Source organism: Clupea harengus, chromosome 15, assembly GCF_900700415.2.
Source record: "Clupea harengus chromosome 15, Ch_v2.0.2, whole genome shotgun sequence".
Classification (NCBI taxonomy): domain Eukaryota; kingdom Metazoa; phylum Chordata; class Actinopteri; order Clupeiformes; family Clupeidae; genus Clupea; species Clupea harengus.
Window position 1 is genome coordinate 17,400,794 of NC_045166.1, and position 15,739 is coordinate 17,416,532.

At 46.7% G+C, this 15,739-nt stretch overlaps 2 protein-coding genes across 5 annotated transcripts in view; one reads left to right on the forward strand and one right to left on the reverse strand.

The window, feature by feature from the left end:
- The first annotated feature begins 243 nt into the window (after window positions 1-243).
- LOC105907335 (DNA-binding protein inhibitor ID-2-like) lies at window positions 244-2,622 on the forward strand. Its single transcript, XM_012835648.3, has 3 exons — window positions 244-1,255; window positions 1,499-1,558; window positions 2,136-2,622. Exons 1-2 carry the CDS (start codon window positions 872-874, stop codon window positions 1,553-1,555), a joined length of 441 nt encoding a protein of 146 aa, XP_012691102.1. The 5' UTR covers window positions 244-871; the 3' UTR covers window positions 1,556-1,558; window positions 2,136-2,622.
- A 448-nt stretch (window positions 2,623-3,070) lies between these two features.
- kidins220b (kinase D-interacting substrate 220b) overlaps window positions 3,071-15,739 on the reverse strand; it is a 27,326-nt gene continuing 14,657 nt past the window's right edge. Inside the window, exons 20-30 of one of the 4 annotated variants that reach the window (XM_031581177.1) lie at window positions 15,290-15,378; window positions 14,197-14,341; window positions 13,641-13,803; window positions 11,754-11,932; window positions 10,340-10,569; window positions 9,278-9,406; window positions 8,317-8,346; window positions 6,184-6,321; window positions 5,867-5,965; window positions 5,351-5,575; window positions 3,071-4,985 (exon numbers count right to left, since the gene is read on the reverse strand). In XM_031581177.1, coding sequence (XP_031437037.1) covers window positions 3,774-4,985; window positions 5,351-5,575; window positions 5,867-5,965; window positions 6,184-6,321; window positions 8,317-8,346; window positions 9,278-9,406; window positions 10,340-10,569; window positions 11,754-11,932; window positions 13,641-13,803; window positions 14,197-14,341; window positions 15,290-15,378 — 2,639 coding nt within the window. In that variant the 3' untranslated portion in view covers window positions 3,071-3,773. The remainder of the gene's footprint in view (window positions 4,986-5,350; window positions 5,576-5,866; window positions 5,966-6,183; window positions 6,322-8,316; window positions 8,347-9,277; window positions 9,407-10,339; window positions 10,570-11,753; window positions 11,933-13,640; window positions 13,804-14,196; window positions 14,342-15,289; window positions 15,379-15,739) is intronic. The other 3 variants (XM_031581178.1, XM_031581179.2, XM_031581180.2) reach the window with 3 other exon arrangements.

Genomic DNA, 15,739 nt, shown 5'->3' on the forward strand with positions numbered 1-15,739 from the left:
TCGGCCACTATGACAACTTTCCCCGACACCTTACAGCTGTCGCCAAGGCGCTCGCTGCTTTTAGATGAAAATGACAGAAAAAGTAAGGCACATGTGCTTGAAGCGAATGTGAAGTCAATATAGAGACGGAATATGTATGTTGCATCTGTTAAAATTTAAGTTGTTAAAATTTAACTTATTTTTTACAGCGAGACAAAAAGTGCGCAAAGTGTTACAACTAACGCCCCCCCCCCCCCCTATTTTTAATCTAATCCCATCAGAGTAAGCTCAATGTTAATGACATGTTTTTAACTGGTTATCACAATGTGGTCAACATTGTTAAAAAAAAAAAAAAAAACATTTTACAGAGATAATGATGCATTGGCAAGTTGAAGGCATTAGGCCTATCGTGTATTTAAATTTCATGTTCACTGGCCTTGAGGCATTTTTAGACCTGGACCATGTCAAAACAGAGCACAATGAATTGTGGAACTTTTAAGCCTTAGAATGCGTCCGTGGAGTCGTAGGCTGATCGTCTACTATGCTTAACATAAAAAACACAACACAAGCTAAACAAGGGACTTGGAGCCTGGTTTAGCGCGGATGATAACCCTCATTCCCTCACATCTGTGTGCCCACACACTACCACGCCGCTGGTGAAAAATGCGGAAGGTGTGGATGGGAGTGGTTCAACCTTTACACCAATGATCATATGCGTAGCCAACGATTGACAATGCAGTGGCAACCAATCGAGTCTCACATCTGACCTGCGCATCAAGCCCCATTCGGTTGCTATATAAACGCAGCGTAACGTTCTTACATTAGGATTATTTGTTGCGGGAGAGAGGGACCCACTGCGACACGGTATCATTCACTCGGTTGATTAAACATTATGAAGGCGATAACTCCAGTTACGTCTTTGCGGAGGACTACCCCTCTTTTATCGGATCACAGCGCCGCAATCTCTCGGAACAAGACCACCATGGATGATGCCCTCAGCTTGCTTTACAACATGAACGACTGCTACACTAAGCTGAAGGAGCTGGTGCCCAGTCTGCCCCAGAACAAGAGCGTCAGTAAGATGGAGATCCTTCAGCACGTCATTGACTACATCTTGGATCTTCAGATTGCACTGGACTCCAGCTCCAGCGCGCTGGTGAGCCGACAGCCGAAGCCGCAACAGCAGCAGCAGCACCAGCAGCACCAGCAGAGGCAAGAGATGTCGACCACCAGGACCCCACTTACCAACACTGAAGTCAGCATCATCTCAATACAGGTGAAGACATGTTTATTAAATGTAACCCAAATATCAAAATAGTACCAACTGTACCAACAGTACACTGTACCAACCGTGTATCTACTAGATAGGCTGCTTGCATTTGTTGCATGTTCACACGAAGCCTCTTAAGGACAATAGTTTTAGGTTCAGTAGGGATAGGGTACAAATGTTTAAACAATTTCCCGTGAGGTTTGTTCCTCGATATGTTTTATCATAACATTATTTTTGTCTTATTCCTAGTCCAAGGAACTTTCCACAGAAGTTACCACCGATGAGAGTCGAGCGCTCTTTCGCTGAGGGGTAGGTTTTCAGCCACTAAAATGCTTTTCTCACGTATAAGATAGATACATAGATGGATACTGTATTAATCCCGAGGGAAATTGAGGTCATCCAGTAGCTTATACACTTAACTTAACTCACAAACATACCTACACAAATCACAGTAGAAAAACAATACACATAAATAGGCCTACATAGCCTTGTCAGCAAAAATCCCAACAGGACGCTGTAATTCAATAATGATGGTGTTTTCAACTCAGGTTTATTGGCTACGATGACATGAGCTTTAATGGAATTCTATTCAGCCACGCAGTTGTGATCAGAATTAGACCCAACTTGTCTGAACTGTATTCCAGAATGTGTGTAGACAATGTCGGCGCCAGTTACATAAAAACATTTAAATACTCCACGCCTTCTCACCGTGTACTTCAAGAATAACCCTGTACATCTGGTCTCGAATTGCCCACTATCTCATTGTTTGATTTGATGTTTAAAAAAAAACCTGAGATAGAACTGTGGCTTCCTCCCTGGCGCCACTCTGTCCGGATCTGTCTTCTTTCCCTCTCTAAACACGCCTCTTTCTCTGGATCTTTTGCAGGTGTGAGGTTTAGACGAAGAAAACAGGACCTATTTCTGTTTTTCTTTGTCCGTTTCCTTCGTTTTATGCCTGGAATTCGTCTGAGCTGACAAGGATTTCCTCAAGACCGGCGATAAAGACATTCTATGTGGTGTGTGGTATTTATCTACGGACCTGATATTCTTTCTTCCAAAGGAAGATCTCTCTCGTTTTTCACACAACAGAAGCAAATGAATCGACTAGGAGAGGAGAAAAGAAAAAACGAGCCTGTAAAAGCAGCTCTTGTCTTTTTTTGTTAAGACAGAGCTGGAAGAGTCCACGAGTTTGCGAAATTATCTCCATATCTCTATAACCATGATGAGCAGAGACGTAAACAGACCCTGAACGTGCATGTTCGAAGATTGTTGTCATTTGCATAAAACACAGTGGTGTTTATTACGTTGCAAATTTTTAGAATGGACATTGTAAATGGCACTTTTATACTAAATAAATTAAATATTAGAGGTTACCTTGTTGTTTTTATTAGAATATTCACATCTGAATGAGCACGATAATATGAGGATACTAAACAAGACCTATAGACGCCAGGTTTTATAATCTACACAGAAACATCTCACTGAGCAGCCGGTGCTCGGCCGGTTATAACGGATTATATTGTATCTTTTCCGGTGGTGTGTTTTGCAGATTGGGACCAACACTGCCGCCCGCCTGCGCTTTTATGGCATAACACGAATCCTATGTGATATGAATCATACGAAATTTGTGAATGGGCCTTTAACGTCGCTAATAAAATGTGCCCAATTTCTGCAACATGATTACGCACGATAATGAATGATCTGTCATAACTCTTAGCGTGAATCAAATTTTTGTTTTACATTTTTGACTACATTAGTGTCCAGCAGTCAATCATAATCGTTGTTTTTTAACATCATAAATAATTCACAAAGACACACTTATACGTATAGGCCATTTATTTTTTGACAACAAACTTAAAAACACCACATTTAACATTGAACACACGGTTTTTAAATGCACAGAACCATCCACCAGTGCATGCATTATCCTATGTGTGCCCTAAAGACTGTACAATAAATAACATACATGCAAGCTTTAGGACGGAACAATTGCATGCGATTCTAAACTTCAAGTGCTACTGGTCTGCGGGAGACGAGACGTTCACAATACTTAATGGCAAACATATAATCTCACTGTAGCTTATGACTTTAATGTGTTTCAGTAATGTTGTCCAATAGCAACATTTTAACATAGCAGGGTGGCTCTAAGATGTGCTACAAAGCACAGTTAGAATCGTTGAGATCTAACAGTAAAAACGACTCACTGTCACAATTAGCATGCATCAGTCGTAATTCAAAGGACAAACACAACAGGAGTGAATACTGGTACAGTACACAGAACAGCAGCACTGTAATGTATGAACTAATGTAGAAAATAAGGCTTATTTGTAGAAGCAGTCATCACAGAATATCAGTGTTAAAACCACAAACTAGCTATGCAGACCATGTTCTACTTATACTACTACTGCACAGGTTAAGTTCCTATAGCTAAACATCCATCATGCACCACATAACAACGTATGGTGGGTGGTTGGGGGTTGTCGGTCAACACTCCTCCGACGTCAGTAATCTTCGAGGAGGGTGATCACAGGATGCTCTCGCGTTCTTCTCCGAAGGTGACGGTGTCGCAGGAGACGGTGGTGATCTCGGGGGGATCTCCCGGGTTGAGCCCCCTCTTCATGTGCACCACGCGCACGTTCTCGTTCTGCAGGCCCGTAGTGGAGCCGGATCCGGTAGTGCCTGAGGGCTTGATGATGGCGCCGCCTCCGGAGGTGTTAGAAGTGGGGGCGTTCTCCCCGGCCGGCCTTCCGCTGCTGCCTGTGCCGCTACGCTGGGCGTTCGTGTTGTTGTTGAGGGTGGTGTTACTGGGCGTGCGGTTGAGGTTGTAGTTGCGCGAGCTGGGCCAGCTCTCCTCGGGACTACTGGCAAAACTGGCCTCCGAGCAGATGGACATGCGGACCGCCGGGTCGTGCAGGCCGCTGAGGCTGCTGGGAATGTCGCCGGCGCCACTGCTGCAGCCACCGACTCCGCCACGCTTACGGGCCACGCCCTCCACGTCCAGCTCGATCAGATTGGCCTGCTCCAGCTGCGACAGGTCCGCCTCCTCGTCCTGCAGTGAGTGATTGGGCGAGCTTTCACTCGACCGCACCCCCGAGTCGGATGAGTCCTTCTTGTCCAGCATGCTGTCGGACAGGTAGTCCTTCGCCTTGGGGTCGGACTCCGTCGCGGGCTTCTGGCCGTCGGGGCACCCCGCTCCCGGCTTCGGCACTGGGCCCTGGTCAGACTCCTCGGACTCCTCGTCGTCGCTGGTCAATTTCTGGTAGCGCGAGCCGCCCCCGCCACCCCCCCCGGCCTTCAGCTTCAGGTCGGCCGCGCCCTGGAACAGCCCGCTCCTCTCGTTCCGCTCCGTAGAACTCTTACGGCGCAGCAGGCTCCGGGCCGACCCGGGGTCGAGCTTCTCGTCCTCCTCCGTGATCGGATCCAGCGGGGCAGCGTCGGCGCTGTTGAAATCGGTCGCGTCCGACGACCCCTTGCTTCCGCCACCACTTCCTCCTCCGCGTTTGGAGATCTTGTCCTTCAGCTTGTCGTCGGCGCCAGAGTTGGTGAACTGGCTGGGGTGGGGCGGGGCCGTCTTCTCGCCCCCCATGGTAGCGGTCTCTATTTGGGCCATACTGGCGATGTACTCCTGGTAGGCATTGCGGTACTCGGCCTGCTGCTTGTCCGTCAGCTTGCAGATGTCGTTGGAGGATTCCTGGGAGTTCAGGCTGGACATGCTGGGGGTGCGGTGGGTGGTGGCCTGCCCAGGAGAGAAGGAAAGATCAAGGGATGGAGAGAGGAGAAGAAAAAAAGATAAGTAACACATTGGAGAAGAAAAGGAGAGAGAGAGCGAGACAAGTAAAAAAAGAGGGAGCGCAGATGAGAAGAAGAGACTCCATGTTTCCACTGGTCTCACCTTGACTTCCATCATGATCCAACACTGATTAAATACTGCCCCCTCCTGTACCCTTTGGTACTGACTAGTTTTAAAACAAGTTTCTATTGTAATTTATATGGAATCAGATCTTATTTGTTCTAAATAACGCACAAGGCGTGGATATATACTATATTTGGAATATTATATATTTCGGCTGAAGCAGAAGCGGTAAAGCAGGGAGCACTCACGGTCCATGGCGGGTTGGCAAGCCGCGGCGGTTCTTCCAGGCCCACGTTGCTGAGCTCCTCGAAGCTGAGGTTGAAGCTGTAAATGTCCTGGTGGCCGGGTGCAGCTCCGGCGAGCGGTGGAGCCGGGGCGCGTCTCGCGGGATCGGGGTGCCCCACCGCGCTGCCCTGCTCGCTGCACGCCTCCTCCTGGAGCACATGGTTCTCCACGTGGCGAAGGTCCTGGACCTGGAAGAGCAAGCACACTAGCGGTCACTGAGGGTGGTGTAACATTTTATACGCAAATTAACATTATTAAAAGTTACTACATTACTAGTGTCATCAAACATAATTTGTGTTAAGGTTCACTCAGAGAAATGCTAAACCGTCCACACTTGGTAAATCCTTAACACATGAGATCAATAGTACATGGCCTTAATGTTGGTGGTGTTGAAAAAAACACAAGGAACACAGCACACATATAATCTCCCATAGACAAGGTTAAAGTTCAGGGATGAGAGGTCAGGAGGTCAGACTCACCATTCCTCTGAAGAGCTGCCAGTCGCCGAAGTTCATGTTCATCTCCTTCTTCAGCTCGTCCAGGTTACACTGAGACAGCACTCTACCGTTCACGTTGGCCTGGGGAGGACACACACACACACACACACACACACACACGCACACACACACGCACACACACACGCACACGCACACACACACTGTCACTGTCTTCCCTTTTTATTTCTAACTTTAGCAACTGTTTCCTGCTCCTTCAATTTCTCTGTGTCCTGTAACCTGTAGCACTCACTCAACACCCCCCCCCCCACATCTCTTTCATAGACACACACTGACAGTACCTTCTTTATGGTGGCAGTGTACTGGGCCAGCAGGCTCTGGTCAATCCCTTCCATGACTTTGATGCGCTCACACACAGCGTCTGTGTTCATCGAGCTCAGTAAGATGCCTGGTGTTCCCGACACAACTGAAGCAGAACCCTGATACCAGAGACACACACACACACACACACACACACACACACACACACACACACACACACACACAAACACAAACACACAATCAAACCCAGTACTTGCAATGCATGGCTGATTTCGGCATTAACCCCTGTGTGTTTATGATTATCAAATCTAAATGACTCTAGACATAATGAATTACTACGGTGAAGATCAAATGGTTGGTCGACTTTTCTGAATTACCTTATGTGACAGAAGAGAAGACGGATTAATTGAATGTCGGAGGGAAAAAGTAGAGAGAAAACAGCAGTAATGCAAGAGAGGTGTTATTCAGCTACAGGTTTAAATAATCCTCTATGTGAATTCACACTCCTGTTCTTAAGAAGCTCATAGGCAACATCCTGTCAGCAATAGTTAACAGACACAATGCATAATACACACAGTGTAAAACTAACACTCCCCTTGGAAGGAATAAGTTCCTGGGTAACGAGGTACAGTACATGTCAAAATAAAGAAGCACTTTCTCTATGGGCACAAAGAACTATGTACCGTTTAAAGGTCATGTAGTTCCAGATCAACAGAACCCATACAGGCAAAGGCCCTGCACTGTCCATTTCCACTTTCATTTTCACAAATTACTCTACTCAAGCCTACGGTTAGTTTCTATATAGAAACTTGATCTTATGTGATCTTTGAAAGAACATATATATAGAAAAATCAACACAGTTGATTCCACCTGTACACATACAGAGTGCATGTTTCCTATTGTGTCTGTTTTGATGACAATATGAAACCCATTCACTTTTGAGCGGGGACTAAATCAAAACCTCGACCTAAGATGACTTCCAGGGAAGCCTCTCCTTCGAAAAAATGGAGGTCAGTTCAGGTCTTGACTTATTCCCACGTTCAGTATATGAAGCAGTCTTATCAGTCCGTACCTTGACCCTGGCTGTGTTACAACAAACCACACTCCAAATGATGATGTTTAGTCACTACTGCAGCTCTACACTAGACTGAAGGTGTTAGGCAGCCAGCTATATCTTCTCACTGCAGCGTCAGCAGAGGTGACCAGACATCCTCCTGGAGATCAACCCTCCAACCCCTCCTCTACGATACCAACCCTGACCCGACAGCGCCCCCCCCACCGCGGGCATCTATAGCAGGTCTGGGTCATATCTTAGGGGTGCAGGGGCAGGAAGGCAGATCTTTAGGCGGATAACTGTTAAATGTAACAAATCCATACGCCATCATGTGGAACTACAGCAAAAGAAAAGCCATAACTCTTTCGAGGGAAGAAGCGACTCCCTGGAGAACCTTGGGAGGAGGCGGGTCATTTCAATGGCCAGTGAGCAGCCCGCATCATTGAAACGGACAGCTCCGCAAAGAGGTGGAAACAAGAGCAGGGATAGGGCGGCGCTCTATGTTCTACAGGAAGTGGGAGAGTCTCGTTGATGAGAAGAGGGGGGGGGGGGGGGGGAATTTAGAGCCTGGGGGTTGGGGAAGGAGGAGACTATAAGACTGTGCTACAGTTCATGAGTACACTGACGACAAAGCAATACTCACTTCACTGCAACTACAATGTTGAAAATACTTTGCATATCAGCATGTATTCTTAATAGTAACTACGTGGAACATATATACACTACTATGCACTTTTTCACATAAAAATACAGATCAATATACTTTTGAAAGTATTGTACATGTGGGTAGTGTTTGTGTTGTAACTGTGTTCAGCTGTATAACATTAAACAAGCTCAGTCTGTACTCTGAAGAGTGGACTATGACTATGAGTGGACTCTGACATTGTATAAGCCTGGTTTTTACTTCCTCCTTCCCCACAGATGTTCAGAAACTACATTTCCCATGAGGCATGCAGAGAGTGTGAAGTAAGGGTAAAAGGCAGCACCAGAGCGGTGGGGGTGTTGGGAGGTCAGAGTGGAGGGGGGTTAGTGTTTGGTAGAACTGCGGCGAAGCAGGCAGAGCAGAGCATAAAAGCTTTAAGCTGAAGAGAACCAGTACCTGCTTCTTTTTCAAAGATGGTACCTTATACTGCTCAGACACAGAGACAGATAGAGAAGGAGAGATAGAGAGAGGGAGAGAGAGAGAGGGAGGAAGAGAGAGAGAGAGAGGGAGGGAGGAAGAAAGAAGTGTGGAGACCATGAGGGAATGTACACCACTCTTTGGTCATAGCACTGGAGAGAAAACAGCAGGTAAACCTGTAGAACATCACAGTCAATAGTGAAAGATGAAGAGGTGATCACTGGGGACTGAGGTAGACTGTAGTGAGCATAGCCTGTCTGTTGTCCTCATGTGTATGTGTGTGAGTGTGTGTGCATGACTGAGGGTTGAGCGCTGAACATTATCGATCATTCTTGTCCCTCTACCAAATAGGATGTGAAACATGATTGCCACTCAAAAAGAGTGAGGTCAATTCCCTATCTCCTGACTGATCTGGGACAGTTGGCAATTTCTAGTGCATGTGTGTGTGTGTGCGCTTCTGTGCAGTTTGTGTGTGTAAAAATGGAGAGTGTAAATGCTTGTTGGGTGTGTGAAATCTGTGTGTGAAAGCGTATAGAGTATGTGTGAGTCTATGTATGTGTGGAGACCTCACACATACATAACTCAACCCCCGAAGTTTCCTCTAGTGAATGTCACCCAGTCAGGCGCTGAGGCAGTCTAACCCGGTCACACGTGACGTGACAAACTCAATCAGCCCCAAATAGCCACGCGCTGCGTGACAGGAGCTTGGCTAAGGGAAAGGAAAGCACTGAAGAACAAAAAGGCATCCGCAAAGCAAGAAAAAGAAACAGCTCAAGAAAAACAACACCATAAAAAAAAACCTTCACACAAACAATCCCCTCGCCCCCCTCCCTCCTTCTTTCTCTCCATCCCTCCATCCACACACACATCTAAACGGTGAACTCGGCTAAGGTCTACTCGTGTCACTACGGGCTACCGTCTACTAGCACTCCGTACTTACGGGGGCGTGGCCGTGGTCTCTGAAGTGGGCGGGCTTAATGAACGGGCGTGGCAGAGGCAGGACATGAACTGGGTGGGGGCTGCCAGGGTACTGCGGAGGCAGCTGGTATAGATGGTGGGGGAAGTATGGCTGTATGGGTGGGGATGAGGGCCAAACCCAACCAGAAGAAAGGAAAAATGTTTAAGGAGTGAAATTAAAAGAAATTAATGCAAACAATGAACCAACTGAGGCACACATCCTCTCTCTCACACACACACACACACACACGTGTGTGTACATGCATTTATATATCTATAAACACACAAACACGCATGCACGCACATTTGTTCACATGGGAATATGCAAATGCATACAGCACACAATGGTAAAACAATGAGACGTCAAAGTAAAGTATTCAACACATAACAAGCACACACATACACACACACACACACACACACACACACACACACACACAGTATACACGTGCACCAAATGGTAAAACTGAAACAAGAAATTGAAATTAGATTCAAATTTAACTCAGAAATTGAAATCATGGAAATGAGAGGGGCCGTGGGGTATAAACAGTGGACGGATGGCAGGGAGAGTGTCCACTGTGTGTGTGCTATCCTGGTCTAAGCAGGAGTCCCACGTCTCCAGTGTAGCCAAGTGTGTGTGTGTGTGTGTGTGTGTGTGTGTGTGTGTGTCTGTGTGTGTGTGTGTGTGTGTGTGTGTGTGTGTGTGTGTGTCTGTGCGTGTGTTCTGATTGTGATTCACAGGTGAAGCTGAGCTGTGTGTGTCTGCTATTGCACGTGTGTTGCCTGAGTGCGAGTGAGGGAGTGAGGGAGGCCCGTGTGTGTAAATGAGATTGTTAGCAGAGTTACGGTGCACATCTGTGTTTGTGAACCCCCTGTGTGTATATGCTCATGACTGAGTAGCTGAGTGATTGGGTATAGTTTTGTGCATGTGTGTGTGTGTGTGTGTATGTGAGTGTGTGTGTGTGTGTGTGTGTGTGTGTGTGTGTGTGTGTGTGTGTGTGTGTGTGTGTGTGTGTGTGTGTGTGTGTGTGTGTGAGAGACTCACCCGGTTGTAGAAGGGGTGCTGTGGTCCAGCCATGCCACTGTAGTAGCTGCTGTGGGGCTGCGGGGAGATGGCGGGGGGCGCGTTGAAGGGCCCTGTGTAGGAGGCGCTGGGGGAGCACATGGACGACTGCTGGCTGTAGACGGAGGTGGGCCGTGGAGCGACCTCCTGCAGCGGGATGGCCGGGTAGGGCACCGCGCCCAGGTTCAGCTGCTCACGTGCCGCGCGCACATCTGAGGGAGAGGAGGAGAGGATGAGGAGGGAGGAGAGGAAAGGAGAAAGAGAGAGAAGGGGAGGACAAGAGGAGAAAGTGGGAGGGAGGAGATGGGGGTGGGGGGAGGGAAAGGTAGGAGGAAGAGGAAGAAGAGATGAGAAGGGAGGAAAGAGAGGGGTAAGAGGAGAAGAAAAGGTTGGGAGGAGAGACAAGAAAGGAAGAGAGTGGAGTGGGAATGAGAAAAGAGAAGAGAAGGATGCAGAGTTACAGAGGACAGGAAAAGAAAGGAGAGAGAACGGGGAGAAGAGGCATATGAGTAGAGAGATGAATATGGATGGTGACCATGACAAAACAGCACAGGAAATGAGAGATGGAGAGCACAGGAGTAGAGGAGAGGAAAGGTTGAAGCGCAGAATATCAGGCCAGAGGAGAGATGGACGTTGGAGGGGGGAGGGGGAGGAGAGAGGAAACGAGAGACAAACGAGGAGAAGAGAGAGCAGTCAGTGCGATGGGAGAGAGCAACAGCAACAGTTGGCTTTGATTAACATAGCGTTCGCCTGCTCTCCGGCCCTTATTGGCATTTCTAAATAAGATTCCGTTCGCTCGCGTTCCAGAACCTCGACCACAGGCTCGCTAAAAGCCTCGTCAGTCGCAGCCGCTGCTCCGGTCGCGTTCACTGCACGTCGGCTCCTGCTTTACTGTCCGTACGCTTCGTAAAGTCTTTTTTTAATAGAAGGGGGAAATCATTCCAGCTCCATTCCGTTCCAGTAAAAACAACCACAAATGATTCACAAATCAACCCTTCCCAGCGCAGCACCATAAACACTTCAGCAGAAAACAGAAGAGCACCTACTCCATACAGCACCTTCAGTGGCAAACTAGTTTTGTCTGCTGCATTAGATTAGATTAAATTAGATTAGATTAAACCCAACTTTACAATCATTGTGAAAAGTATAGGTACATTCAGTTAGCATCTAACCAGAAGTGCAGAAGGAAAAGCATTTACAGAAAACATACAGAGTAAGTGGATGAGTCCTATATCCTACACGATATATATGTGCACAGTAGTTAGGCCAATATTAACATTGTTTTTTATACAGAGATTAAGGAGTATATGTTAGCACTATCTATTTTCAACTATTGGGACAATACGCATTACTGTCTATAGGGGATCCCATAGGTTCCGGTTAGTGGGCCACTCACCTGCGATGATCTCACGGAGTTTGGGGTCAAGGTTGATGGTGCAGGGGAGGAAGGTTTTGATGTCACGGGCGCCGAGAATTGGCGTCCGTGACGACAGGAACACCTCGAAGCTGCGTGCGTCGCCGTCAATCTCCAGCAGTGGCTCCACATCTTTGGTGGTAGGAATGTTTTTGGAGATCCTGGAGTGGAGGCACAATGGTACACACACACACACACACACACACACACACACACACACACACACACACACACACACACACACACACACACACACACACACACACACACACACACACACACACACACACACACACACACACACGTACATGTATTTTATTTCACAAGCAAAAAAGCTCCCCATTAAATAGATCTACATTCTATCGATTCCTATTTTATGAGATTTCCTTGTTAACCTCTACACCTGATTTATAGACAAGATGAGGTGATGACAGACAAAATATTGCCTCTCCATTATTCACCCATAAAAAACGACACGCCAGACATTAATCTCAAAGGTCACAAAAGCAGATTTCCACATTTAATGTAGTTCCGGCCTGTCAGGTAGCCGTTGCCAGGGCGATCGGTCTCCTTCAACACAGTCAGATTTGTGAGCCCTGGCTGAGAACTCAGCTCTGACTGTGTGAGTGTGTGACACAGGAGATGAACGAGGTGCAAAGAACATTCCAGAAGAAACAAGGAGCCGATAGCTTTATTGACAGCCGACAGGACCTGGCACCTCGGAGGACTTTCCCCTGGTTCTAGTTTTGGACCCCGTGTGGTTCTGAACCGCAGAAGAAAGGGTCCACTGAACCGGAGCATTGTGTGCAGTCGTAAGGGGCACTGTGGGTGTGTGTCCAGAGTCAACACATGGTGAGATTAGCGCCTTATGCCTTATGCAGAGCTGCTTGGATCGTCCGCTGCTTCACACACTGACAGAACTGAACTCAGATGGTTTCACTTAAGGAGACTTATGGCCTTTTCCGGAAAAACGACTTCAACTTCTGTATAAACCCTCTCCTTAAATATAAACCAGGGGGTTTTTTTCTGGGTTTTTTTCTTCTGCTCGCTCAAAAAAAGATTTTTGTGGTTGCCTTCTGAGGAAAATATAATTTAGGCAGGAATTTTCTTTGCAGGCTGTCATTGAAATGTGTGTTGCAGACAATGGCAATGCCATATTATAGTGGCTGCTGTTGTAGTTTAATTAGTAGAATCAGTTAACTTCTGAAAGTATGAAATAAATGAAAATAGTTCTTAATTCTGTCTCTCTAAAACTAATTACAACTAGGCTGTCCTTGCATCATTATATTAGTGTAATAATTCTTAATTAGATGAAATGACAGTTTGTGGCATTGTTCAAATTAATCAGGAATTGTTTGGTATAACAGAAAATATACCAGAAGATTAGTGTAATTAAACCACTGCAATGATGTTAAGACAATGAAATGAAATTAGTCTTATGAAAGGCTCCAGCCAAAGGACATCTTAATTATGTCATTGTTCACAGTGTTTACAATGTTTGAGTATAATTTCTGGCGTGACTAATTTTAACAAACAACTAAGATTGTTCTGGTGGCCCCTTTCAACATTCTCATCAGAAAAACTAAAGTTTGAACCATTCAGTAACGAAAGTTATGGCAACTTCACACACCAAGAAAATCGCACACACAGCATTCTCAAGACTGTATGTGTGTACATATATGATGTACTGTATGTCCATACATCTGTGTATGTGTCTGTTGCATCAGTGGTGTCTGTGTAGTGTGGTATCAGTGTGTGAGTTGTGTTGTATCTGTGTGTGTGTGTGTGTGTGTGTGTGTGTGTGTGTGTGTGTGTGTGTGTGTGTGTGTGTGTGTGTGTGTGTGTGTGTGTGTGTGTGTGTGTGCGAACCTCTCGTAAATGGTCTTGAGTGTTGCCTGGTCTGGGATGCCCTCGGTCTCCTCCAGGAAGAGGATGACCCAGGAGGTGCGGTAGGGCCACTGCTCTGTCAGGTTGATCCAGGAGGCCAGCCGGTCCCAGTTAAACATGATCTGATTGGCCCGCAGCAGTCGACCTTGGTAACAAGGACACCAGTTAAGGGGTGCTATAGGATCCATTACAGTGGCAACATTTATGACTAAATAATAACAGCATAATTGTCATGGTTACCTCCATATTCCCCTGCATCCCACACATCTTTTCTAGTCTGTTTTTGCATTTGTTCCCTTTTCCAGTGTCTGCAGGTTTTTTTTTATCATCTGTCAGTCATTTTTTAAACTGCATTTTTCTGAACTGTCACAATGCAATCCGAGGGAGCGTGACAACACATTGATTAAAAAGACAGCTCTAGAGACTGCTTCTCAACATCTTCTCTCTCTCTCTCTCTCTCTCTCTCTCTCTGTCTCTCCCCACTTCCTCTCTCCCCACTTCCTCTCTCTCCCCATGTTTCTTGCTCCCCGTCTCTCACCTGTGACAGAGACGATGTTGAGAAGCCTCTTCATGGTCTGGGGGCTGATGTCGCTGAACCAGTCCTCAGTCACTAGCAGTTTGGTCAGGTCGAAGCTCATCTGCCTGGTGACGCTCCGCTGCATCTGCCGGCGCCGGTACGTGTCCTAACTCGACCCGACCCAAACCACAGGTCACAGGTCAGCTCAAGCACAGGGAACTTCATCACAACACCAGCCCAACGTGAATCACTTCAACCTCCTCAAACCACATAAGCTAGTCAAGTCATAAAAACATGAGGTTGGGCATGACTCACTTACTATGAAGTACTAACTGTCAATGCCAGTGCCTAACTTCTATGACTCATCACCAGGAGCTGCTGCTTTAGGACGTACATATGATTTATATTCAAGTGTTGAGGCGACAGCTTCCTATCTCAGTTCAACTTTAGTAACGGCTCATCTCAATTAATTTAGCAGCCAAAGATCCTTGATCTTAAAAGGACCATAAGATGACAAAAGTGTGTGTGTGTGTGTGAAGGTGTGCAGTTATTAGTTACTTCAGCAAGACTGAGGGACAGCCTAAAGTCATGCCTCTGCATTCAACCTAAGTATCTGAACACTTCATAAGGTAACGTTCATAAGAGGGAGAAAGAGACATGCACGCATGCACGCACACGCACACGCACACACACACACACACACACACACACACACACACACACAGAGAGGGCACACACACACACACACACACACACACACACACACACAGAGAGAGGGGGAGAAGTTCCTGAGAATGGGATTATCTCCCGTTTGGGATCAAAAGGCTGTCTCTGGACTAATAAATAGCTGGTGACTGGTTGATTAGTTGATTCAATAATAACAATGCTTCAGTTTCCTGTACTCTTCACCTCATCTGAAGCCTGTGCTTTCTCTCATGGCTGCTGGAGTGCATTTGGGCTCTTCTGAAAGACTCCCTTACTCTACTCAGTCTAGAACTGGGAAGCTGTGTATGTGTGTGTGTGTGTGTGTGTGTGTGTGTGTGTGTGTGTGTGTGTTCGTCTGTGTGTGTGTGTTTGTCTGTGTGTGTGCGTGCGTGTGGGTGTGGGAACTCACCCTACGGTTGAGTGTGGTCTTGCTGCCAAACTTGGTCAGCTCGCCCAAACTATGCTGCGACAGCTTCCGGTCCAGCTCCTCATGCCAGCCTGCAGACAGAGACAGACAGACAGACAGACAGACAGACAGACAGAAAGACAAAATGAGCGTCAGAGAGAGAGAGAGAGAGAGAGAGAGAGAGAGAGAGAGAGAGAGAGAGAGAGAGAGAGTTGTAGAAAGAGTGAGTCAGATTGAAAGTCGACGTTACAATCACTCAGTAGCCAATGTAAGATGTCAGAACCAGTCATGATGAGGCCAACAAACCCTTTTGAAGTCAGACTGTCTGGGTCATGTTTATCATTAGTCAACGCTGTAGCAATGATGTAACCCTCTGTTCACTGCTCAACCACTGCTCAACCATTATCTGAATCCTTAGTTACAGATAGAAAGGATAGTTACAGAAAGTGAAGG

Coding starts and splice junctions, on each gene's coding strand:
- LOC105907335 (XM_012835648.3), top strand. CDS start 872: ATGAAGGCGATAACTCCAGTTACGTCTTTGCGGAGGACTACCCCTCTT. Junction 1,256..1,498: donor TCAGCATCATCTCAATACAG/GTGAAGACATGT, acceptor TCTTATTCCTAG/TCCAAGGAACTTTCCACAGA.